We start from the raw sequence: 25,889 nt of genomic DNA on the forward strand, positions 1-25,889 counted from the left end.
ACGCGTTGCTAACTGGTCACTTTTAGGAAAGGTTTTTTCATATGGCAAGAGGTCAGAAAATACCGCTTGCCAACCGGGTGACAAACTAATGTGCCGAAGTATTCTGACCTAATCGTCTGTACTTCTTTCATTAGACTTCTTGACCAGCATACTCCCGCCACAGCAGAAGCCCAACAACAGCTATAACCACCCTTCGCACATACCCAGAATTTCAAGCTGTCACACTCTGCATCGCACTACGTCATGATTGAGATCGTGGGACGCCACGTAGGACCTCGAGGCTATGGGCTGATGAACTTTACCTGGCGCAAGGATCCCATCGCCCACAAGCAGGCATTTGAGGCCCTGCGCGCCGCCATCGACGGCAACATGACATTTTGGAATGGAGGCGACTTCTACGGCACCCCGGAGGTCAACAGCATGACCCTCTTGGCGGCCTACTTTGAAAAGTACCCCTAGGATGCCGACAAGGTCGACCTGAGCATCAAGGGCGTCTTCCGGCCCAATATGCAACCAGACGGCTCGCCCCAGTACATCCGCCACTCCCTCGACTCTATCCTCGCTCAGCTCAAGGGCTGGAAGAAGCACGATATTTTCGAGTGCGCTCGTCGCGACCCCAAGGTGCCTCTCGAGACGAAATTTGGCGTCATTGAAAAGGAGTACGTCCAGACCGGTAAAGTTGGCGGTGTCTGTCTCTCTGAGACCTCAGCCGCCAGCATTCACGAAGCCGTGAAGATTACCAAGATTGTCGGTGTTGAGGTCGAACTGAGCCTTTTCTCCACCGACGTCCTCACGAATGGCGTGGCCGAGGCTTGTGTCATGTACGGAATCCCCTTGATTGCATACTCGCCCCTCGGCAGGGGCCTACTCGCGGGTCAGGTCAAGACCATCGACGACACCCCTGAATCCGATTCTCGCCGCAACCTGCCCCGTTTCCAGACGGGAAACTTTGATATCAACCTTCAGCTGGTCAAGCAGGTTGAGGAAATGGCCACCAAGAGGAGCTGCACCCCCGCTCAGCTCGCCCTCGGATGGGTCACGTCTCTACAGCGCCGCCCGGGGATGCCTACCATCATCCCCATCCCGGGAGGCACGTCCGCTGCCAAGGTGTGCGAAAATGCTAAGCAAATTGATCTCACCGATGAGGAGATGAATGTCTTTGATGCGACGTTGGACAAGTTCGAGGTGGCTGGTGGAAGGTATCCCGACGGCGTGCCCGTCGATACCTAAGCATGTTCTGCGCCCACCAATCTGGCATCCTAGAAGCAACCCATTTTTGGTGTCGGAATCCTTTGGAATACTTGGTGTTCGAGAAAAAGGAATTATTAACAATTTATCACATGATGACTGTTGTGAAGCGACCTTCAGAATTGCAGAATTTATAGTTGCTCATCATCCTAATTTTTGATGATAGACTGCCATTCTTAGGATATAGCCTTGGAATGTAGCTAACATAATAACGAGGCATCTTCCATAACAGTGTTTAAGATCATTTCTTTGGCATATATCCGACGCGTATAGAATACCTGGCGGGGAATGCCGCCTAGAACTTGACCCCCAACGCGCCCAGGACCCCCCCTCAAAGCCGGATCACGACTGTATAGTGAGTGCTCTTCGAAGCTGAGGCATCAGACTTTCACCAGGATATTTGGTTGGACATTATCCTTTGAAATCGCAAAATCAGACGGGCGGGTGTTGAGTACCGACTTTCACTACTTTCCATTAGATTATCGCACCATTCAATCAATCATGACCAGCAAGGAACCTTTCTGCAGACTTATGGGATGGAAGAGGTCTCGTGTTCTGCTGTTACTGTGTCAGTCAACCCAAGTCCTTGAGAGATTTCGAGGAATTCTATAATTCTACTGACATCAATTGGAAGGCAGTAGAAAAGCAGCCATGTAAATGGCGCAATTTCTCCGTATGGGCAAGAAGATTAGGATTCTCTTTTACCTTAAAATTACGACCAGGATGACTACGATCAGACAAGGCCTACATCACGGAAAGTCGAGAAGAGAGGCCGTGTGTTCGGAACTAGCCGAATGCTAGTTGAGTGTGAGGCACATATTAATGCAGAAAAAGAGACTACAGGACGGCCTTCAATCTGAAGTCTTGTGTACGATCGTGATGCTCAGAGCCGGGTTTCGAAAACTGACCTCACCTTCTGGCCCTCATATCCAAGCGGTGTCCAGATACACGGCGGGCGGATGAGTCTCAGTGGTTGCTTCAGGGTAGGTAAATGCATTTGGCTGATTTCATGAGAGGAAGGTTGGAACGAAGCCGCCTGCGTTGATGCTTTCTATCTAGGGCCCTCCGACCGAGTTGTTTAGAGCCAGGGTTATTAGATGGAAAGACAGCACGTAGATTGGTCGAAGGTCCCAAAGATCGGACATGAAGAGGACCGGACATGGGAAGACCGGAGTTGTGGAGTGACTGGAGAAGCGGAGACCGGACATGTGTAGAAATCGGGGCCTGGGAATCGCAAAGGGTTCTGCTTTCTGCATGTAATCTATGAAGCTCCGTTTCCTCCATTCGAAGGGGTTTCAGGAAGCGGATACCAATCAGAGAAATGCCTTGAATATTGAGTGTTTTTGGGCTCGGCAGTGCCACTGCTCGTGAATCGCGATAGTGTAGCTACGTGATCTCCCAACGGTAACCTGAATTATCAATTAGCCATGCTACCAAGGGAACATGATCAGGATTGGACACAGAGCAGATTCGCTCTTTTTATTTACAGTGGCGGTAGACAAAAAGTAGAATTATCTCTATCCCCTCTAAGATTATTCAACAAGGCATTCTCGTTGCTATGTTTTGCGCGTTCATATTTCAGCCAAAGAGAACAACCCTGAGTATGGTTCAATGTCTCAGTTCACCGGAATCCCAACACGTGGCTACGTCGTTTTATCATCCATCCAACAAACGAAGAGTATTCAGTCTGACTTACTTTGTACCCCCGTGCGGGGAAGCTCCACTTCCCCCCAGCAATGATCGCTCAACCAACGCGACCGTATCGGCGATATTCTTTTATCATTTTTAATTTTGGCTTAATATTCGGACCGTCATCTCCGGTGGACCTAAGTTGATCTATCACTGGACCATGCATCGCAAGCTCAGTGTGCGAATGACTATCATATAAGAAATGATCAAATAGTCCAAGGCCCTATGATCCGAAATAGCAATTATCGTGGGTTTGCTTTAACACGGAGCATCACCTACATTTTATTGAATCGTAATTATACTTTAGCAGACTATCAACGCCTTCCTAGCTGCTCTATATAGGGTAAATATAACGAATACGTCATTGAATTTGTGCTAGAATAGTGATGAATGACAGTCCTAGGGCTGAACTAATCCAGAGCATAGAGGCAGAGACAGCAACGAAAATTCGCCTTTTAGAGTTCGGTCAAGTAAAGCATGCAGTACCATTGTGAAGCAGAGAAAGGCAACAGAGAGTGAGTTCACGGCAGATTCATTCCTCATACAGAACGGCAGGTTATGGTCGGCAAACCGTGAGCTCGAACGTAAGCATTAGAGAGTAGAAGCATGATGACACACGGTCAATTCTTCGCCCGGGCTCCTAGGAACGGTCGTAGGCAGCAACGCGCTTACCTTGGGATGCCTTGGGAGGAAGTCAAACAAAGAAAGAAAGACGGACGTCGGCGAGCTGGAGCATCGGAGGTGGGCAATCAGGGTTCTCCGGGAGCCGATCGCTTCCTGAGGTGGCAGTGTTACCGTCACCTTTTTAACAATCCGAGGAGGTTTGTACAATAGACACTACATATCTTGTAAAAGCTAGTAGTGAGAAATCTCAATTCAATCTCATAGCACATAAGGTAAGCATGAACGTCGTAACGAAAACTAATCACATCCGCGATTGGGGAATCAAACTCGTACAAAAAAGAAAAAGAAAAGAAAAGAAACAAAACCAAAGACGAGCAAGAAATTTGCATGGATTTTCGTCCGTCAAACTTCCAAGACCACTGCAGACGACCATCTAAACACCACCCCGACCCATCCTCTCAATCGAACTCATAATCCCACCACGTCCGGGCGTAAACACCGCAATCCCAGACTTGCCTCCACTATTTCCCCTGGAATGACCACCGGGAGCACCAAACCGGGGCAACTTCCTCTTCTCGCCCGTGGCAGGGGGACGGATCCCACTAGAGCCAGACCGGACACTTCGACGAAGATTCTCCGTCTGCTCACCAGCAGAAAGGTACTCCTCCTCAGCAGGGCCGGCAGAAGAAACAGACATTTCACGAGTATCTTGCGCCGGGGCAGGGCCAGGTTGAGACTGTTGCATAGCCAACCACTCATCAACAGCAGCGACAAGTTCGCCCTTCTCGGCACGCTCAGACTTGAGTTCAGAACGGAGTCGATCGCTATCTTCCTTCAAAGAAGCCATCTCATGCTGGAGACCCTGAATCCGAGCTTCGAAGACGCGTTTCTCAGCCTCATGATCGTCATTCTCACGAGCGATCATGCTCGCGTTGGCGGCGGCCGCATTATCCGACTGTGCCGAATCACGCTCATCTCTCAGACGAACATTCTCTTCATTCGCAGCCGCGAGCTTCTTCTCCGCCTCACGCAGACGCTTTTCCCAGCGCGACTCGTAGCTTTTCTTCAGCGCCGCAACCTTGGTCTCGTGCTTGCCCTTGTACAGAGTGTGAAGTTCCCGAGCAACCTTCTCAACGGCCTCCTGCACCTCACGAGCAGTATCCTGAGTTGACTGGGAGGCCTGGCGGGAACTGGACGCGGATCCATTGTCTGAGGTTGCCGCTTTGCGTGCAGCGGATAGTTGGCTCTCAAGCTCGACGATTCGGCCTTCCAATTGTTCTTTGCTCTTCTCGGCTTCCTCCGCCTTGCGGGTGAGACGCTCGCGCTCGCGTTCACCTTCGACCAAATCCGAGCGGACGGTGCGGAGAACACTTTCCATTTCGTTTCCTCGGCGATCCCATTCAGCCTGTTCCATCTCCAAAGTCTCTCTTCGAGCAGCCTCATTGCGGACTTCTTCCAACGCTTCTCCAACGCGTCTTTCGGCGTCGGCAATAGCCGTCTTCAAGCTGGCAACCTCCGCATCCTTGCCACTCAGCGTAGCCTTGAGTGATGAAATCTCCGACATGAATCCTGACTTCAACGACTCCAGTTCGCGTGGTGTAATGCTGGGGAGAGAGCGAGGTGTCGGCGCAGGCGCCATCTCAAAGTCCAGGTCTAGGAGCGAAGAAAACTTTGACGGCGATTTAATAGACTGTCGCATGGGCCGCATGGGCGAGCGTCGAGCAGGAGAATAGCGCCCACCTTGCTGCGCTGACTGATGGGGGAAGAAATTCATCGAATCGGTAAAGTCCAACAGGTTGGGCGTTTCACGGGGGTTTCCAATGTCCCGGGATGTCCGACGCCTGGGTGTGGGTGATCCAACAGGCGAACCAGTATCAAGTAGAGCACTAGCCCGGTAAGACCGTCGTGCAGTGCCGGGGGTAGAGGGATCGGCGCTTCGTCGATACATGTCACCTCGATGAGCAGAGTCCGGACCAACGCTGCCGCGCATGGACTTGAGAGGAGACTCGGCTCGAAGCTTCGCGAAGGAGGTCATATCGGGCAAGACTGAGAAAGTGCTCAGACCCGTATCGTCCATCGAATCGTTGTAATCTTCACCAAGTCCAGAATTTTCATCCGATCCAGAGTTGTCTTCGTCATGGAGGACAGTAGACATGCCCTCGTTCCGTTTGTCCTCCATCATACTGTTTCCAATGGTTGACCGGTCTTTAATGGCGCTCGTTATAGACAACTCGCTTTCATTGTTAATAACACTCGAGCCTTCATCGAGATCAACGTGGATCTCGGGTCCCTCGGGACGACTTGTCATGCCCTTCTTGCAGGGTTCCTGAGGCTTCGTACCTTCCTCCAAGCCTTGTGGTGTCTGGTCGTATGAACGCTTTCTAGGCGTAGCGGCAATTGAGGCACCATCAAGACCAAGAGACGTGCGTGGCATTGAGCGTCGTGATGACCGAAACTTTGAAACACTGATAGACTCTTCCTGTGTGCTTTGGCGAAGTGGCGATTTGCGAATAGGGATCGGAGAAGAGTGTTTGACACGATCGATCGACGTGCCAGGGGTTTTGTGCATCTCTTCCGAGTCGACCTTGTCTTCTTGTTCATTGCTCTGGAGCGGAGATCCGTCTGCGACAGGCAGTGGAGAGTGATTGACATGTCCGATGGACTGAAGTGGTGCCTCTTGAACTTCCTGAGCCTCGATGTTCTCCTCTTCTTCGCGTACATTTGCCGGTATATCCTCGTGCACTTCCGGCCTGAAAGGCGAACTGGGCTCGACAGGAGGAGGGGAATGCTTCAAACGCCCAATAGACTGTCCAAATCCTTGCACAAGATCCTGGGTATCAACCTCTGCGGGTATATCCTCAGGCACATCCTCATTCACCTCGGTCCGAAGAGACGAGCTGTGCGCAACAGGTGGAGGAGAGTGTTTGTCCCGTCCAATAGACGAAGGCGGGGCCTCAACCAGCTCGTTCGACTCGAATCCGTCTTCTTCTGGTACATATTCATGCACATTAGGGCGAAACGGCGAGCTCTTGGGCTGATCAGGCTGCTCTGGAATAACAGGCGAAAGCGGCTGCTGCAGTTCACGCAGCTTCTGGAAATCCACAGTCTCATCTCTCGCATCGGGACGGAAGGGCGAGCTCTCAGGATTATCAACCTCCAACCTTTTATCCAAGCCCGGCGACATAGGCTGCACCCCGCTCAAGCGTTGGAAATCAACAGTCTCATCCGTCGTATCGGCTCTGAAAGGCGAGCTCGCGGGGACTTCGACATCCAAACGTCTATCCAAACCCGGAGACAAAGGCTGAACTTCACGCAGACGCTGGAAATCAACCGTCTCATCCCGCGCATCAGCTCGGAAAGGCGAACTCATCGGATCCTCCGGCTCAGCAACCTCAAACCTCCGACGCGGCGTCATGGCAGGTTTCGGAGTCATCCTAGGCTTCTGTTGCTGCTGATACTCCTGCATCTTCTGGAAATCCACCGTATCATCACGGGCTTCGAATCGGAAAGGCGAGCTCGCAGGTTCAGGCTCAGGTTCCGCCTCAGCGTCTTGGAAGTCATCATCATCATTCAAATCGTCATTCTCATTCTCATCAATCATGTCGTGGGTATTGTAGTTTTCGGTCGTGTAGGAGAGGGAAGGGTTCGGGCTTTGCGCTTCGCGATCGGTCCAGACTTGTTTCAGAGGACTGGACGGGAGGGCGTCTGGAGCCTTGGGCTCGTCGAGTGTTTTTGTGAGGAATGGCGACGAGCCTGTCTTCGGTGAGCGGGCTCGCGCATTCTGAAAGGAAGATGAGAGGGGGGATAGTGGATTCGACATGGCGAGTCGGGTGTTGTGTGAAGAGAATCCCGTTTGTGGGAAGTTAAGAGACTCTTGTTTGGATCCAAACGTAAGAGAGCGGCGTTGCTAGGTAAACAAAGCTAAACCCTTTTGGGATGAAGACACCCACAAGTATACCGCCGCAACGGGAAGAGCGGGGTGTGAACATCACGATTCTCTAAGGAATTATCGAGCTACGGATCATTTCAAGGTAATAAATTTGAATAAGTATCATTCTCGTCATCAGGAATTCATTATGTACTCATGTGCGATCCTCAACGCCATGCAATGTAATCGCTGAAAAACGCCCATCGCTCTGGCCAGTAAAAAGACAAAGAATCGCCATGTCGCAAATCATAAACAAAAAGTAAATCGTCGCTTTTTTTTGAGAAGACAAAAATGCCGAACCAATGTTTGTGCATCAGTTCAGGTCGACTCGGAGAGGTTCTCGGATGGGTTCTCTGACGCGGGCCATTCTGCATCGACATCAGTCACCAGAATATGAACCGTTTTCTTAGGTTGTTCGGGGACAGGCGTATAGTGGCAATGGGCCCCAGCCTCAACAGTTGCCACTGAATTCTTTTTCTGTTCGATAAACCAGAGCTGCAACGCTCCAAGTAGAGCGACGAGGGTGCTTCCCCACCAAGCGACAGCGGTGCAGCCAATCTCAGCGCCAGCGCTGTACAAATACCCAGCCACTGGGGGAGCGATGGTACGAGCAGCAGCACCAGCAGAAGCAGCCAGACCGTTAATCTTACCCAGGACGGAATCTGAAGGGCTGGCTTGCTTGATAAGAATCAAGAGCACGGGGTAGTCAATAATGGAGAGGATATTACGAACGACTAGACAGGCATAGATGCCGACATAGACGAGGTTCTGCGGCAGGAGTGCGAGGAAGGGTACCATGACGTACGCAATCGGATGAAGCACCGTAACGAGGATGAACAGTTTCCACACCCCAAGCCACCCTGCAAGCGCAGGGAAGATAAGGCTTTGGATAGCGAGTGCAATAATGCCATCGGTCGACATGATCACGCCGACAGTCCGAGTCGAGAGACCAACACCACCCGGGATATCGAACGGGGAGTGAGGGACAGCGAATGGACCGCGCGGGTTCTTATCCTGCAAGAAGATGGGCAGAAGGTGATCATAGGTCATCGAATGGTAAGTGAAGATAGCCAGCGCAACGACAAGCATGCTCACCCTCCAGGTGAAAGCTTTTGGCTTGGGCGGCTTTTTCCAAGCGGGAGACGACCCATCCGCCTGTACATTCCAGTTCTCATCATCATGAAGATGGACCTGATTGAAAGTGCCATACGACTCTGCACGGAGATCAACTCCTGCATTGGCGGTGGCTCCGGATGTGGCCAGAAGCGGCTGCTCCACCGACGTGTGTTCGAAGAACTGGTGAGTATTCCCGGGCTGCATGTCCGGATGAGTTTCCTGCAGAAACAGCCAGCCTCCAATTATGCTCAGCAGAAGGAGAACGGAGCAGACGAGGTTGGGCAGCAGATATGGAAAGCGGCCAAACAGACCTTCTGGAGGGAACACGGATGGGAGCCCGTCTGCTGGCCTCGCAAGCAAACCACCGATGGCTACGTGAATCAACGTTAGCAATGATCTGCATAGATAAAGATCAAATGTAAAACATACCTGGTCCGATAATGGTGCCAATTGACCAGACAAAAGGCATGACGGCATATGCTCTGGCTGCAATGACAAAGAATTTAGTATATCGCTCATGATCAAGGTAATCAGAAGAAAACTCACGTTCATGTTCTGGCCGTTTGACCAGCTCGCCAACCATTGTCTGGATGACACCAATATTTCCATTCAACGCCCCACCCAGCGCACGACCAAGAAGCGCAACTCCAAAATTCGGCGCAAACCCGACCATGAGCAATGAGATCATCGTCCCGAAACAGCCAGACAGAAGAATAGGCTTCCTGCCGAGCCGATCCGAGAGACTCCCCCAGAACATACCAGTCAGGGCTTCGGCGAGCGAAAAGGCTGAAATCAAGATACCGGCGTAGAGAGACGCATCTTGGCCACTAGCCATGTGGAAGTCCTTTACCATGACCCACGAATAGGGGAAGATGGATGTGAGGGCGATCGGCTCGGCCACGCGACATATTGCTAGAAGCGGTCAGCGCATTCGGTTCAAATGAAAGTAGAGAAAAAGACTCACACAGGAGGAATAACTGCACGGTAGGGAAACTGTCGTCGTGGGAACGGAGAGATCTTTCCTGGGGTGTTAACACCATCGTCCTAATGAAGCAGTTTAGACCTTACGGCAATCGCCCCCGCAAAGCCGGAATCTGCTGGCGCTAAGGTGTTCTGTGAGGCTCGCGTGGGCCGCAGAGAAGCGGAAGCAGATCAAGTATGCCGGCACGACGAGTTTATCGCGTCCTTGTTGAAGATGCGACCCCTGAGAAAGGTGGGAGTTGGTAGCGGTGAAGTTGAAGGAGTCGAGGAAAAAGGTTGTAGGAGGGGTCGAGGAGGGCTTTAAAGAGTCTGCGGTTTCCATTACCCAAACCAAACATGGCCCGGAAGCGGGCCCGGTACCGGCGCTAGGACCACTACGGGCAAATCGTCCCTCGGAATGGTCGAGTGCGTACATCCCTTGTTGATGTTTTCACTATCCGAGAGGCTAGCATTAGCTCATAAATATTTTTAATGTTTTATTTTCTTCTCTGTGGTATTTTTTACGGTGTATAATATAGTGATGTTTGCTATGGGCGTACCTGGGCAGCCCAAGGAACAAACTTTTCAGTGGCGAACCAGCGCACAGCGTTGTTGCATCGAGCTCGGGCCACACGGTTGTGTGTCCCTCGGAGATAACCGCCCTCCAATGGGAATAAAAGAATGAAAGCACGCCCTCAGCACCGTCAGGCGGTACACTGCTAGACAAGGAACTATAGCCAAAGTAGTTACTGCTATAGTACTAGATCAGTCGCAAATACTTCAAGGGGTACCCGGGGTCAGTTGACCATCGAAGTTCTCCCAGTTTCTCCGATGGTCCATCCTGTGCCAAGTTAGCGGCCGTTGGGCGCTTTCTTATTCCCTTATCGCCCAATCAGCAGGCGCAGGGTCCCCGCACGAGGAGGGATCATCGCCGGCCCGCATTTGCGTCTGCTGCCATGTTGCTGCAGGTCAATGCGATGCGGAGATTTCACATTTGCATTCTGACTGGCTTGTATCTATCGGCTATTCATAATACTACTAGTATGTGGTAGTAATGTGCGTGCTGGACTCAAGGCCTTGTTTCGGACCGGAGTAACGGAGGGCATATGCCCGTTTACACCCTGAAAGATTTTTGAGTATGCTGAATGACTAGCTGATATTCAGTAAGATCGTCAAAGACGAACGAAATCTCTATGACGGCCAGGGGTTAGAAAGAGATGCTATGGATGGGAAGGGGATCCCGACACACAAGGAAAGGAAAAGAGATAAGGGATCGATGAAACGACAATGAAATGCTAGAACCACTACCAGTTCCCCCACTGCGCCAGCTAATCCATTTCATGCGGGTTCAATTTCACACACAGGGTCCAGGAAAGGTTGAGAGAGTAATGTTGAAAAAGACATGGAAAAAGGGGAAGGAACGATTGCAAACAATAGGCAATGTCATGAAGTCGCCTCTGTATTGGCCGAAGCGCTCGTGATCTCAACGGATCGTGTCTCGAGTTCCTTGGGCAGGATACCGTCAGGGCCGGTTTTGGTTTCCGACTGAGGTTTTGAGATAGCCGCCTGTTCGGGGTTCGCAGATTCAGGCGCAGGCTGATGCACCGAGGGGGGTTGCACTAGACGATCCCTCTTCGCGAGGTTGGTTCGAAGTGTCCTCGACATGCTCCGACTCGTTTCCCTTTTCTTCGTCGCCAATGACAGCAGCAAGGCTGCGGAAGTTGAACATTGGCTCGGTCGAAGTGTTACTGCCATCCGTGGTGGCATGTCCAAGGCGCTCGTCCGGGGTGTTTTCCATGACCGAGGAGAAAGACGAGGATGCACTCGAGACATGTCGGAGGTGGGATGGTCGCGCGGGCTCGGCTGTCAAGGACTGGTCTGCAGGAACGGCCGCCGCATCAGGATCTCCAGCACTATCTGTCGTAGCCGGGGGCGACTGTCGTTCTACTGCTTTACCTTTACCCGCAGCAGATGGCTCTTCGCCAGTGGAAGAAGCACTGCTGGCCACCTTGCCGGGAGAAGACATGTCGCCAGGGACTTCCAATGCCGCACTGCTGACATTGTTGCTGGCATTGCTACTGTACAAGCCGGTCTTGCGAGCCACCTTGTCAGCCTTCTTGGCCTCTTTCTCCCGTCGCTTGGCTTCCTTTCTCACCTCCTTTTCCTCTCTTCTCCGCCGCTCCTCTTCACTGGCCAGACTCAACCGAATCGCCTCCATCATCATCATCTCTTCGAGATCATCGATCCGAGTGCGCCTCGAGCTGTCGCGTGGGGGCGCGATGTTGCCGGCGCCTTCCTCGGCAGAATCGCCGTCAGGCGCAGGCGCCCGCGGAGGTGTACGATCGGGCCGCTCGGTCAAAAACGCAAGCGCATTGAGGGCGGGAGACCCGGACCGGCCGGTGTCTCCATGAGTGGCTCGTCGCAATCCACGTCGTCCCATCCCTAAGCCGCGAGAGTCGCTACCTGATCCCGAGTTCATCATGTAGGCTGCAGTATGCAGTGCAGTGGCGGCCGCAGAGCGACGCGCCGCGTGTGCTCGTGCATTAGCGAGTTTCTGAGCCCAGTCTGGACGGATTTTATCCGTGGTGACCACAGTCGGGTCGGTGGCGGATAACGACGTTGCACGGCGACGACCAGTTGCCGGAGCAAGGTTCGACGAGACCAAGGAGGAAGTGGAGGATACTGGGGAATTGATGTTGGGAGAAGGACGACCACTGGGGTCGGCTGCGTATGTCAAACCGCGGCGAAATGTAGGCGGCGCATAGGTGACTCCAAACTCGGGCTGAACACAGAAAGGGCAGGCAGAGGCCTCGGAAATGAGCTGTCCTTCTTCCTGTTCCACTCGTTCACCCTCAGTGGGCGCCGGAGCGTTAGGGTCTGGCTCTCCGTGCTCTGGCGGGTGAGGGTCCGGTCGCTTGATCTGAACGAAACATTCAGAGCAGATCGGCTGGTCGCAGCATCGTGTTCGGTTCAGATATGGCGGGTAGTAGAGGAAGCAAATGGGGCATTCGCTTGCGTCCTTGTAGAGGTTCACCTCAATCGGCTGTCCGTTGACGAATGGGTCTCGCGGAAGCTGCAGCTCCCGAGGGGTCAAATCAGTCTGCGAGCCATGCTTTGAGGTAGTGAGAGAGGCTAGAGTCTTTGCCCGCGTGCGGAAGAGCGGCGATGTCGATGTGCCCGATGCGATCGGGGATATCGCCGACGGTAATGATTGAACAGGATTGGAGGATTGTGATACATCAGAATTCAAGGATTGCGAGCGGGATGTGATGGGAACTGTGAGATGTTGAATATTGGCCGCATCGGACTCTTTTGTGTTCGTCGCCTTGGGTGGTGTGTACTCCAGCTCGGGTGGGATTTCGTCTGGTGGAGGGATGGGCATACCCCGAGCGGCGGCCATGAGTTGATGTTCGGCCCAAGACTCCGAGAAGTCATTCAGACCTCTCCAGAAAGGAGCGAGTCGGCGCTCAATCTAATTAATGATGAGCACTAGGCCGACCACGGGGACTGTAAAATGTTTGACCAGGAGCGAACTTACCATCAACTGCCGGACAACTGCTTTGTTGAAGTCCTCGGTCCCCACGTAGACACCCTGTGTTACTAGATAACCGCCATCGACATGTTCTTCCTTCATACTGCGCTCCCGCTCTTTGACACGAGACACCCGTTCCTTCTCCAGCCGGCGCGCTTCACGTTCCTGTTTAGTTTCCCGGCGATGTTCGAGGACGGCCACATCGGTTTCATGGCGGCTGCTGCCAATGCCGAGCAGGGACAGATCAGGCCGGCTGCCTCTGCCCGACCGAGGTCCCTGGTACACGACTCGACTGGAGGTATCGGAGGCACTGGGCGACCATTGTTGACTCCGGTGGCGCGGCGCGGAGGTGCGCGACTCCTTGGTCTGGGAGTTCCCCATGGCGATGGGATGGGTTGTTGATGAAAGGAGGGGCTGGGCCGACGTCAGGTCCAGCGGACGCGGCGGCGTAACTCCGATCGGAGAGGAAAGGGCCCCCAAGGGGGGTTTAAGAGTGGGTACTCAGACACACACGGGGTTCGGGAGAAAAAGGAAACGAGACCGCCGATGCAGGAGACAGCATAGGATAGGCGAGAAGTGGAGGAGGGAAGGATGGAAGCGGGGAGGGGGATCAGTCCGGAGTAACTGGGGAACGGTGAGCGAAGGATAAACGGGGATGAACTAATCGGGTACGTAAGAAGACCAGATCTGCTGTCGGATGTGGCGGATACCCCTCTGACCCTCGCAACTACACAACGAACTAAGGCCCGATTAACTATGGCGACTGCCCGACTGGCGACCCGTCCAGCCCCATTCCTGCCTTTGGTCAGGCTCGCTACAGAGGGTCTTATTGAGGCCTGGCCCTGGCCGCCGGTCGTGTGCCATATCGTCATGACCAGATCATGGTAGCTTACTCAGCTGGACCTGGGCTGCGGTACATCTTCATCTCGACCTGCGGTGGCAGCTCTGGACAGTACGGAGGGGATGACCTGCAGTGTGTCGATCCGATTGAATGTGACCGGATTTCAGAAGAGGGGAGAGGGTACTGGGTACGCGGCTGGGGCTGGATGATGGGGCCGGTGCGCTGGTACCGGGTACATCTGCGCCTTACTCGACTTGGCTAGCGTTGGCCCTGCCTTGCCCTGCCAGCTTTCGGCCAGCATTAGTTAGACCTGCCAGCGCCTAGTACCATACTGTAGAGTGCCAGCCTCGGGACACCTGCAGCTATTATTGACGTTATTTTCTAATAACTAACTAGTTAGTTAGCCAGAGGGAGCTACTGCAAGCTGAGTGACACGGGCTGGGACAGAGTCGGCTCGAAAAGCCTCAGTTCGGGTCTGTGTTTCCTTCTCGGCACTAATATCCGATTTTTTTCTTCTAATCCCCATTAAAGCAGTAATCTAACTGTACTCTGTTTTGTTATGTCTGTTGTTAGCAATGTCTCGTGCTTACTCAGCAGACTTAGTCTATCTGTGCTGGATTCGGCAGGCGGTAGCAGATCATTTGCTTTCTGCTCTGCGGAGAAGAAAAAAAGTGCAGTCGACCTGGACCTGAGGATCGGTGTGTCGCTCCCATAAAACTGGCCGGGGGAACCCAGATTTTCGATGCAATGACAGAGACGACGATCAGACTGCACATCACCCCTCTCACGCCCGAACTACTCCCCTCGGTCCTACCACCGTCGATGCGATCGTCGGCCACCGACATTTCCTTTCACAGCCTTCCCACATTCCCCGAAAACGACTACGGATATATTACCTTGCCGACCATGGAGGCTGAGAAGATCAAGAAGAAGCTGAATGGTTCCATTCTCAAGGGGAAGAAATTCAAGATCGAGACTGCTCGTCCTTCCAAAAGGCAAAGGCACGAAGAGGCCGAGGAAGTTCCCGCCGAGAAAGAGAAAAAGAAATCGAAAAAGCGCAAGTCCGAGGATGCCGATAGTAGCGTGCTCGAGGGTTATGAGCTGCCTTCGGATCGCAAAGTGAAGAGAGCGTGGACAGAGCCTTCTGGTTCCCGGCGCAAATCCGACAAGAAGAGCAAGGACGACAAGAAGGAAAAGCCCCAGCCCAAATCCAAGTACACCGACAAATCCGAGCTTCTGTTCCGGACCACCCTCCCACCCAATCGAGCATCCGAAGAGGCGGCCGATGATAAGAAAGCCAAGAAAAAGAAGAAGTCCTCGCGAGAGACTGTCGTCCACGAGTTTGAGAAAACATACACACACCCGAGTTTCCTACGAACAGCCGGCGAAGAAGTCAAGCCCTCAACTACCTTCGACGAAGAGAAGGGATGGGTAGATGCTTCTGGAGACGTTAAGGAAGCCCCGAGTAAAAAGAGTCGCAAGGAGAATTACCGACCAGGCAAGGTCGCCGGAGCTAAAGAGAAGCGTCTGTCAAAGAAGGCCCTTGGTGTCAAGGAAAAGTCAAAGAGCCCCGTTCCATCAAGCGAATCAGATGATTGGACATCTTCCAGCGGTTCTTCGCTTGAGAGCTCAGATTCTGAGAGTGAGAGCGAAAGCGATGCCGAAAGCAATTCTGACAAGTCTTCTAAGGAGGTCGTGATAAAGGAGGCACCCAAGGAGCTCGCATCCTTAAAGAAGACTACAACGCCCATCAAGGGCATCTCATCTGCCGCAGAAGACTCTGAGTCTAAATCGGAGTCTGGATCTGACTCTAGCTCCAACTCTGATTCCGACTCCGATTCCGAGCCAACAAACACCAAGGAAGTAGCTGCGGAAGGGCCTGCTTCTAATGAAGTCCACCCCTTGGAAGCTCTTTTCAAGCGGAACACCCAGGGCGCCTCTCGGGACCAGCCTGGCGAAGACACCAATACCGGCTTCAGTTTCTTCGGGAATGGTGACATTGAGTCTGACGATGAGACCAAGTCTGCCGAGCCCCAGACCCCATTTACGCCATTCACGAAAAGAGACCTTCAAGATCGGGGTCTGCGAAGCGCAGCTCCCACTCCCGACACAGCCATGATCAACAAACGCATGAACTGGACCGAGGAAGACGAGGACGACTCGGAGGACGACATGTCTATTAACACTCCCGTGTCCAAGGCCCGAGGCGCGGACGAACTTAAGGAGGAGACCGAGTTTACGAAGTGGTTTTGGGAGAACCGCGGTGACAACAACCGTGCGTGGAAGAAGAGGCGGCGTGATGCAGCCAAGGAACAGAGACAGAGAGAGAACCGGAAGAAGGGTATGAAGGGAAGATCATGAGGGGGAGTTGAATTTGGTTTGGGTCGTATAAAGCATTGCTCAGGAGCCATTGCTGCATTGTAACTATTGCATAGAACATAATTCATACTAGAATAATCATTCTCATGTGATGTCTTGTCTATGAGCCATATTCCATTGTAGAGTTACTCATGGTCCTTCAGCTCGAACAAATTTCTATTTCGCTTCTTGCCTCTTGACTCCATGATTCACAGTCTCCTGCTTAGGCAATGATTGAGACTCCATCTCGGAGAAAAGGCCCGGGGAAAAGATGCCATCCTGCGAATCTATATCTGTAGCGGTGTGAAACCACCGTGGGTCAAGAGCCACAAACACGACCCAAGAAAATGAACAATGGTTAATGTGTTTGTCGCTGTAGGGCGGGGGAACCTGAGCTGAAGAGCTTGCAAACATGCCGAAATTATTTTCTTCGCATCTCATAGTAAACACATAGAATGCCATCGTGAGCGATGATGCCGAGACAAGCCCAACGTCCCAGACCAATTCAACACCTGCAACTCTATCCGTACAAAGCGCCTCACTCACAACAACACCCCCAAATCACACGACAATCACCTAGCGATAACCTCTCGGGAATCTCTCAGATCGAGCCAATTTTACGGACCATGCTCCAGCAGAATCATGGAATCCCGTATATGATATGTACAGATACGAGGCCGACAACGGAGCATCTTGCAATTATGGTGTTGACTGCGAATCCAATTTCTGCGTTGACAGCGTCTGCAGAGCCAACTACGATTGCACATCGACCGCCGACTGCGGCAGCAGGCAAGTCGTCTGCAGTCCCGACAAGACATGCGTTACCGGCGACGTCATCCCAGGATGGAAATGCGCCTTCAATGAACAATGCTGTGCAGGCGTTTGCAACAACGACAAAAAGATGCAGTGAAGGACGGGGAGGCTTCCTAGCTGCCCATCGTGACAGACAGTAGGATTGCCCACCAAATCTTGTTTGCAGCAGTACTCAGTGGGACTCGACCAAAAAGTGCAATTTTCCTGGCAAGGGAGCCATAGGAAACCCTTGCCGGCCCGAAGACGAGTGCAAATCCGACTTCTGCTAGGGTGCTTCGGATTTTCAAAAGCTACAGATCAGCTTCAGTATCTGTAGAAGCGAACATATAAACCCAGATGACCAGCACCATTGTGTAGAGAGGCCAAAGGAGTGCGCGTCGGACTACAAGCAATGCTTCACGAATGCTGGATGCTGATCTTATTGGGGGTTTTCAGTGTGCCCGAATAATCTACCACTGATATCTTCGCGCAACGCATCACGCCTATTGTTATTATTTCTTCGCGAATATATTAAGTCTCTTCGTTTCGCTGTTACCGGTGTTGTTCAGATTTCGGGAGCTACCATGAGCTGTCCATAATTATTACGTGACATTTCAATGAGAGCATGAATATTCATCACCTATCTCAGTCACAGCCACCACCTCTGCAGAGTATATACCAGTATTCCTAAATTCAGCGGTGGCACTAGATTAAGATATATTGCATGGTGGTCGAAACCGTCGACGAGTCAAATCAAAGTTGAAATTCCCGAGATTGCGGGTGAACCGGGCCAGCACGATCTCCCAGCATTAAACCTATGCTATTTCTCCAATATGGGTCACTTAAGAACGGAAAATGAATAGTCTATGCAAAAACATGGAGAAGGACCCCCGATTAGCTCAGATCAAATTTGGCACTGTTAGGGATGGCCCACTTCACGACTCAATGAGCACCCATAACTTAGGTGGCTGGCTAGATTGGCAGTCAGATCGTGGCGGAAAAGCCGGCACGTGCCAACAAGTGTCTAATGCAGAACTAATACTTCGATAGTTATTTGGATTTCCACTCTGTATCCACTCCTTAATACCGATGATTCTCAGTCTGTACTGATCATTCGCTGCATCTTCATCACTACTCCAGGCGAGTCCCCTTGCTGGGCCGATATATTGTGATTATGGTTTACAGCTTGTCGATCTAGCTTAATGGGAAGTTATCATTACTTGAGGATTTGAATAGTGAGAGGTTTTTTTTTTTTTTTTTAATACTAGGCAGTGCGAAAACAATCCACAGCGGGGCGGATATACAACTCTATTGGAAGTCTTCTTCAATATTTCCGAAGCCTCGACCCGACCAGACTGTATCATCTTTCAGTAAAAGTCTTCAACAATTTAAGAACAATAAATTTATATACATACATATATAACTATATTATTTTAAATTGATGTAAAATTCCACGATAAAAACCATGGTGGATTGGAACTACAGTGCCAAGCTCTTGTTGAGACACATCACGTGACCACTGATAACTGCGATAGCCTCCTCATCAAAATCAATGCGACCCGGAGCTGTCGTCCCTCGAGCCACCGTCAAAATGCAGCGCACCGGGAGCTCGCGAGGCCGGACGCACTGGATGCTCCTCGTGCTTGCCCTGCTATCACTTATTTCCCTCACAGCCGCCTCCAGTAAGTCGACCCTGCTCAGCGGAAACTCACGACAGCAAACCGTGGAGACCGAACTGCCGTCACAACACAGCAGGAACCTAATCCAAGACCTCTTCGCAGCCCCGACGTCCTTCTGCAAATGCACCTGCTTCTCTAACAGCACGATTATCCCTCTTGACCCGGCCAAGTCCGGATCGGACCCCCTCAGCAATGTGATGAATCTGTACTCGCGCGCAGTTGACAACACACTCGACACCGCCGAAGCCAATTCCGAGACCGAGAGCGATCCCGAGTCCGCGATTCCCGACGAACGCGAGGAGGGTGACCTCGACCTTTCCAAACGCGCGAAGAAATACCGCCAACTCAGCTGCAACGATTGCAACCGCAAGTTCTGTCTGGACTACGAACTGCCGACATGTAAAGGGGCGAAGGAGGACGATGTCTTTACGACCTGTTTCCGTATGTGATTGCACCTCTTGACCGCTGCCTTGATCATCCCGGTTTGCGCTGGACGATCTGCTGTTAGTTGATCGGCATGCCAGCGGACTAGGAGGAACAGACACGAGAACTAACTTTACTGACTATCGATGTGCTAAATTAGAGCGCGATTCTCGCAAAGACGAGGCGGTAGTGTTCATTTTTATTTTTGCGACGGGCGGCCTGCTGGCGTGGGCAGTTTGCAAGCCGTGGGTTGAGCGATATCTCGAGGTAAGACGCACGCCCGGTTGCCTTGTAAAGAGCGGAGATGCTAACGGGGGAATTAACTCTGTAGGCTGCACGAGAACGCCGATCGTACATGCCCGTTGAAGAGAGCTGAACAGCACAAACGATTGTACAATATGAATGAATCAGGCGAACTAAAACGCACACCTGTATCTCCTGGGTCTGTTTGCGTCGGGAATATTTACCCGGTCGATCGTAGAGTAATTTGTCCGGGGATCCTTCGTCTCCTCGGGGGAACATGTAGAAGTATACATACAACGTAGATCCAGATAGAAAGTAGAGGGGTGCCCGAATGACGAAACCGGATTCCCGGCGAAGTCCGTGCCAGCGATCTCAACCAAATCGGCGTCATCGCTGGAATGCGGGCGATAGCGATAGCTCTCAACGGGCTCAGGGGTGTCCCGACAACTCACTCGTGCTAAACACCAAACACCAACCACGGACGAGACTCGCCTCGATCTATTGGCGCTAGCGCTCCTCGCCATCCAAGTTTCTGACGGGTCCAATCGCCCCCACTGCGCCAGGAACATCTGAAACAGAATGAGTCCGGCATTGACACGGCAGTGCCCATCGCTGCATGGCCGTTGCCCATTCCGGCCGCAATGGCTGATCGCGGCGATGATGCAGCGATGACTGCGCCGCGGCATGCCAATGCGATCGCAAGCCACGCGAACCGATGCAAGCATCATTGGGCATGGAGGATCGGAGGGCCCTGACGAGCTAAGATTGGATCCGGGAGACGAAGTGGGTTCAGGTACAAAACTTGCTGCTCCCGATTTAAGATTACACCGGGGGTGCCTCGCTTTTTTCTGTCGCATCTCTCATTCTGCTCATTATCCTCCGACAAGTCGCAGGATATTCACGCTCTCGATTTGCTTCCCAGCCGTTGCCTCGTGGCGACCGTCGACGAGATCGAGATCGTGATCGACTGATCTAACGGTGGCGCCGATAACCGTGATAATCAGCCACGCCAGTCGCCTCCCCTAGGCAAATTACCCACCAAGACCACAACGCTATCCAGGCCATTGGCTCGCCATGGCCATCTTCGACTCCGAAAAGCGGCCCCGTGGCCTGCGTGTGCCGTCGCTGACGGCCATGAAGAACGGCACTGCCGCCTCCGTCTCGCAGTTCTCCTTCCATCGCAAGAACTCCAACGAGGCGCGCACTCCCGAGGAAGCCACACCGACCCTCGCCTCCAGTTACCCTGCGCCAGCACCACCGCCGACCAAGGAACTCCCGGTGCCGCCGAAGAAAGAGCTGCCGCCGCGGCCGCAGATTTCGTCCAAGGTTCCTCCCCGCCGCGCCGTTGGGAGCAACAGCTCCCGTCCCAACGAGACCTCTGCCGTCTCAGCTTCGAGCACCTCTCCTCCACAAGGCATTCGGCCGGCCGCGTCTCCGGTGGTGTCTTCCTTGCCGCCAAAAAACGAGCAGCCATTGCCGCCGACGCCATCTCGAGGTCTCCGGCAAGCCGGCCCCATCACAACTACTGTGACCACAAGTAGTACACCGACATCCCCACAACCCGAACAAGAGGCACCCTCGCCATCGACTATAAAGGCGTCTCAGGGAATTCGACCTGCAGAGCCAACAATTGCAACCCCGGTCTCGCCGCAGCCAGAACCAGCCCCGGTATTTTCACCGGCACCAGCATCTATACCCGTACAACACGTACAACCACTCCCACCAACACCGCCAACGGCACCGCAAATCTCCCAATCTCCAGAGCTCGTATCACCTGCTCCATCTCGCCCAGTCCAACAAGCACCACCCGTGCACGCCCTGCCACCAACACCACCGCCCGTCACCCTCTCCCCACCACCAGGCGAAGCCGAGAGTGGGACATTGACACCATTGGAAGACTTCATTCCAACTCCAGACGGCGCAAGTACCCCTCTAGAACAAATGTCCAGCAACGAGCAAGCCCCGCCGGGCCTTACCCCACCGCCAGACTCCGAGCCCGCCACGGCCCCGCTGAATACAGTGCATTATGTCTGTTTCCAGGAACACCGCAACATGCCAGTGTCGCAGAACGTGTGGTGTCCGACGCTCTGCATGACCTGCCACAAGAACGACCGGGAGATCCGGTATAGATGTGTGCATTGTTGTTTGCGGATCTGCGAGGGGTGTCATGGATTGCTGCAGAAGGGGAAGAATCGGTCGTTGGCGGACTTGATGAGGACACTTGAGAAATGAGGAATAAGTTGGTCATTTTCTCGCTTTCTCACCCTTTCACTCTTTGCTTTTTCTTTTCTTTTATATTTTTTGTTTCTTCTCCATTGCATGCTTGGCGCGGTGCGTCAAACTACTGAGGATATATACCTGTGGAACTCCAGTCTATAATATGCTGGGAGCGGCGGTCATGTGTGTGGATTCTTTTATGATACCAGGTTCAATTTTGTGTATACTATCATTATATTACGGAGTCGAGGCATGGCACTTACTCAACACTGAGGATAATTACGTCTGCGGAACGCAAATAGACATCTGAAGACTTCAGTTGAGTACATAGAGTCAAATCCGTGCTGGTTCATTTTCTCATAAAGCGTAGAGTAGCGCACCGTCTAATACCCAGATCTATCAATGTACCGCACAACACCAGGCCACACTCAAATCAATCATGATCCTCCTCCGTCAACCCCGGACACAACTCCAACTCCTCCTCACTCGCATACCGATACTTACACCAAAAGCAATACCGATACGTTTCCCGGAGATACGCCACAAGCCTCCGCAGCCGCTCGCTAGCCTCCAGCTCATTAAATGCATCCAGCTCGGGATCCTCGTCATCGACTTCCTGCTCGATGGCCGCCGTGAGCGGATCCCGCGTGCCAAGCGCCTGCTGATCTTCGCGCTCGAGCTCCGATCCCGCAAAAGTGGGGAGACGCGGGTTCGGGAAGAAAGACGAGGGGAGGGAGGTGTGCAATGCGTGGCGGGCTTGCATGTCTCGTTCGCGGTCTTCGCGTTCGCGGACGAGGCCGCGGTAGAGGATGTTGATTGATTTGGTAGTTTTGTAGTTGCGGGGTTGTGGTTTCTTCTCCTCATCTTGATCGTGATCCTGGACCTTGTCGGTGTCGGTATCGGATGATTTTTCTTTGTTCTGGCCTGCACCTGCACTTGCATATGCATCTGCATCCCCGCCACGCTCCTGCGCCTCCTCCTCGGCCTCAGTATCCAACCGCTCCGCCACCTTCTGCGCCCCCCGGACCTGCGCCTCCGTGCGCTTCAATTCGCGTTCCTCACGGACCCGATCGCGATAATCGCCTTCCTCCTGCTTAACCTTCTTCGAAGCTTCCTCGGCCTCCTCGCGGATCTTGCGCTTCTTCTCGCTATCCAGACCGATACCGCCACGACCTTCTTTCATCACAGGGTTGATCGGCTGACTTGATTTATTCTCGTAACTCCCATCTTGTTTTCCAAGGGACTGTCCCTCCTTAAAGCCCAGCTTGGCCATCATCTTGAATCCCTTGTTGGTGGGATCCAGGGTACTTTTCGCCAGGGCTTCATCGCGGCGGGCAGCTTCTTGGGCGGCGCGTTCGGCTTTGGAGGGGACTCGTCCGCGAGCTTCAGCCTAGAATTGAGGGGGAGGAGTTAGCGTGCGCGTAGTGACTAGGGAGGCAGGCAGTGAGGGGATGGGAGCAGGGAACGGAGTGGGGGGAGGAGAGGAAAGCTGGACTCGGAGCTAGCTCAGCACCTCACCAAGCTAACGTACCTCGCGCTGTTCCCGACGTTTCCGTTGGGAGAAAGTCTCCTTCTGCGTGGGCTCCTCGATGATCATGGACATGTAGTCCTCCTCTTCCTCGCTATCCTCATGGTTGGACGGCATGGTGTGCGTTCGAGAGTGAAAGACGCAAGACGCGGCGACCCGCGCGCAGATTGGGTTTTGCGATCTTTGCGGGGAAAAAAGAAGTGGAGCTCTCCAAAGCTGGAAATGGGCTAGCTCGGCTCAAATTGGATGCCAGCCCGCCCTTTGCTTGTTTTCATGCACACTCCTGCTGCAATGCGCAAGGGAGGAGCGGCCTTTCTCCGAGACGATGGCTCCTTTGGTCCAGCAGGTTCTGGACCTGCCCTCTGCCATCCTCGGCCCTTTTTCTACACCCCGATCGCCCTATCCCACGCTCTCATCCTTTCTTATATGGCTATGCAGCCTGCATCCTTCTCTCCGCGCTGTAATCGACTCAGTCATGGAGCTCCTATACCTTTTTTCTGGCTATCGCTGGCCTGCGCGCAGTCCCCGGTTGTCGATCTGGGCTATACCAGTTATGAAGGCCGCTCGCTGCGGAACGGCGTCTCGCAGTGGCTGGGATTGCGGTTTGCAGCTCCTCCGGTTGGGGATTTGCGCTTTGCTGCGCCTCGAGACCCGGTAGCTCAGCAAGGGGTTCAGAAGGCCAACCATGTATGTATCACCCAGAAGCAAATGCCAGAAAGAAGCACCAAAAAAACGTCCGAATGATACTGACATAACGTGTCTAGCATGGATTCCTCTGCATCCCCGTTGCAAAAAGCTTAGATGCGCCGATTCCAAGACTCACATCGGAAGACTGTCTCTTCCTGGACGTATATGCCCCGACGAGGGCAATGAGATCCAACTCGAAATTGCCCGTCTACTTCTTCATTCAGGGCGGAGGGTTTGCTGAGCTCTCAAATGCCAATTATAATGGATCCGGTCTTGTCGAAGCGTCAGGTCATAATATTGTTGTCGTCACATTCAACTATCGCGTGGGGCCTTACGGGTTTCTCGCTGGCGAGGAAGTCGAAAAGGGGGGTAGTCTGAATAACGGGTTGAAAGATCAGATTAAGGCCCTGCAGTGGGTACAGAAGCATATCAGCAAGGTGATATCAGCCCTCTCCGTCACCATCATAAAAGTACTTCTAACATATTGCACTGTATACAGTTCGGAGGAGACCCCAACCACGTCGTCATCGGCGGAGACAGCGCCGGCGGCGCCTCCGTCACCCTCCTCCTCTCAGCCTACGGCGGCCGCAATGACAACCTCTTCATCGGCGCCGCCGCCGAATCACAAAGTTTCGGGACAATGCTCAACATCTCCGAAAGCCAATTCTCGTACGACAATCTGGTCAGCCGCACCGGCTGCGCCGGCACAGCAGACACGCTCTCCTGCCTCCGGAGTCTCGACATCACCACCCTCCAACATAAGAACATCAAAACACCCCTCCCTGGCGGAACCAACAACCCGTTATACCTCTACAGCCCCACAATTGACGGTGACCTAGTCCAAGACCACACACTTTCCCTCTTCCGCGCAGGTAAATTCATCAAAGTCCCCGTAATCTTCGGCGACGACACAGACGAAGGCACAATCTTCGTCCCGAAAAACACATCCACCCTCTCGGCCGCCGACACCTTCTTAAAAGACCAATTCCCCTCCCTAACACCCACCCACCTCTCCAAAATAAACAGCCTCTACCTAACTCCCTCCCAAACAAAAACATACCCAGGCGCCGCCCCCTACTGGCCCCCAACCAGCAAAGCCTACGGCGAACTCCGTTACATCTGCCCCGGCGTCGAAATGTCCCGCGTCTTCGCTTCCGCGGGCCAGAAAAGCTGGAACTACCACTTTGCCGTACAAGACCCGCACCACGACGCGATCGGCGAAGGGACGACGCATACGGTGGAGGTCAACGCAATCTGGGGACCGGAGTATGTGAGCGGGGAGGCACCGGCGTCATATTATACGATTAATAAGGGGATTGTGCCGGCGATGCAGGGATATTGGACGAGTTTTGTGCGGGCGTTGGATCCGAATACGTTTCGCGCTCCTGGGGCGCCGGAGTGGGAGACTTGGGGGGAGGAGAGGAGGATTTTTATCAGGACTAATGAGACGCGTATGGAAACTGTGCCAACTGCACAGGGGGAGAGGTGTGAGTATCTGCTTAGTATTGGGGTTGAGTTGAGGCAGTGATGCTACCCTAGGGTATATTGTCGTGTTGTGAACTCAGGTGTTGCTGTATACATGCGTGATGTTGTGGGGTGCATATATATCTACATACTTGATACCTTCTCAAGGTTTCTGAAATGGAAAATACATGAACTCACATTGACATTTATTCTCCGACCTGGGCTCAGAACATCTTATGGGAGAGACGTGCTAAACTACCAAGTATGGATATGTATCCACACCCACGAAATTTCGCGAAATCTCACGTGACCCCCAGGATATCTGAGATATCTGACAGCACCCACCCATTTGACCCCCATCCCGCGCAAGATATCTGACCGCAGATCAAGCCTGCGAAATCTTGGCAGTAATCCTGAAGCCAGGGATAGCTTCGTACGCGCCCTTACGGGGCTATGACAGTACCTTACGATGAATCAAGGGGGGGGGGGGATTAGGGATGATGGGGATAGGCGGTAGGAAGGGTGGTAAGAAAGGCAGCTGGTTACTGTGTGAATTCCAC

At 52.9% G+C, this 25,889-nt stretch overlaps 8 protein-coding genes across 8 annotated transcripts; 4 read left to right on the plus strand and 4 right to left on the minus strand.

Moving 5' to 3' along the window:
- Positions 1–243: 243 nt before the first annotated feature.
- N7532_011033 (aldo/keto reductase family protein) lies at positions 244–1,230 on the plus strand (the record flags this gene model as incomplete). The annotated part of the gene is made up of 2 exons (XM_056623524.1): positions 244–411; positions 460–1,230. 2 exons carry the CDS (start codon positions 244–246, stop codon positions 1,228–1,230), a joined length of 939 nt encoding a protein of 312 aa, XP_056468512.1.
- A 2,764-nt stretch (positions 1,231–3,994) lies between these two features.
- Positions 3,995–7,381, minus strand: N7532_011034 (uncharacterized protein; the record flags this gene model as incomplete). The annotated part of the gene is made up of 1 exon (XM_056623525.1): positions 3,995–7,381. One exon carries the CDS (start codon positions 7,379–7,381, stop codon positions 3,995–3,997), a length of 3,387 nt encoding a protein of 1,128 aa, XP_056468513.1.
- Positions 7,382–7,807: 426 nt separating this feature from the next.
- On the minus strand, positions 7,808–10,001 carry N7532_011035 (MFS transporter; the record flags this gene model as incomplete). Its single annotated transcript, XM_056623526.1, has 4 exons — positions 7,808–8,976; positions 9,035–9,091; positions 9,152–9,517; positions 9,674–10,001. The coding sequence occupies 4 exons, from the start codon at positions 9,999–10,001 to the stop codon at positions 7,808–7,810; spliced, it is 1,920 nt and encodes a 639-aa protein (XP_056468514.1).
- Positions 10,002–11,150: 1,149 nt separating this feature from the next.
- On the minus strand, positions 11,151–13,478 carry sip5 (Sip5p; the record flags this gene model as incomplete). Its single annotated transcript, XM_056623527.1, has 2 exons — positions 11,151–13,037; positions 13,104–13,478. 2 exons carry the CDS (start codon positions 13,476–13,478, stop codon positions 11,151–11,153), a joined length of 2,262 nt encoding a protein of 753 aa, XP_056468515.1.
- Positions 13,479–14,685: 1,207 nt separating this feature from the next.
- Positions 14,686–19,566, plus strand: N7532_011037 (uncharacterized protein; the record flags this gene model as incomplete). The annotated part of the gene is made up of 5 exons (XM_056623528.1): positions 14,686–16,279; positions 18,697–18,727; positions 18,772–19,208; positions 19,351–19,457; positions 19,522–19,566. 5 exons carry the CDS (start codon positions 14,686–14,688, stop codon positions 19,564–19,566), a joined length of 2,214 nt encoding a protein of 737 aa, XP_056468516.1.
- A 941-nt stretch (positions 19,567–20,507) lies between these two features.
- N7532_011038 (uncharacterized protein) lies at positions 20,508–21,665 on the plus strand (the record flags this gene model as incomplete). Its single annotated transcript, XM_056623529.1, has 1 exon — positions 20,508–21,665. The coding sequence occupies one exon, from the start codon at positions 20,508–20,510 to the stop codon at positions 21,663–21,665; it is 1,158 nt and encodes a 385-aa protein (XP_056468517.1).
- A 418-nt stretch (positions 21,666–22,083) lies between these two features.
- Positions 22,084–23,295, minus strand: N7532_011039 (putative G-patch domain protein; the record flags this gene model as incomplete). Its single annotated transcript, XM_056623530.1, has 2 exons — positions 22,084–23,040; positions 23,182–23,295. The coding sequence occupies 2 exons, from the start codon at positions 23,293–23,295 to the stop codon at positions 22,084–22,086; spliced, it is 1,071 nt and encodes a 356-aa protein (XP_056468518.1).
- Positions 23,296–23,469: 174 nt separating this feature from the next.
- N7532_011040 (uncharacterized protein) lies at positions 23,470–25,393 on the plus strand (the record flags this gene model as incomplete). Its single annotated transcript, XM_056623531.1, has 3 exons — positions 23,470–23,865; positions 23,943–24,302; positions 24,365–25,393. The coding sequence occupies 3 exons, from the start codon at positions 23,470–23,472 to the stop codon at positions 25,391–25,393; spliced, it is 1,785 nt and encodes a 594-aa protein (XP_056468519.1).
- Positions 25,394–25,889: the final 496 nt, after the last annotated feature.

Source organism: Penicillium argentinense, assembly GCF_028826775.1.
Source record: "Penicillium argentinense strain IBT 30761 chromosome Unknown utg000011l_segment0_segment0, whole genome shotgun sequence".
NCBI lineage: Eukaryota > Fungi > Ascomycota > Eurotiomycetes > Eurotiales > Aspergillaceae > Penicillium > Penicillium argentinense.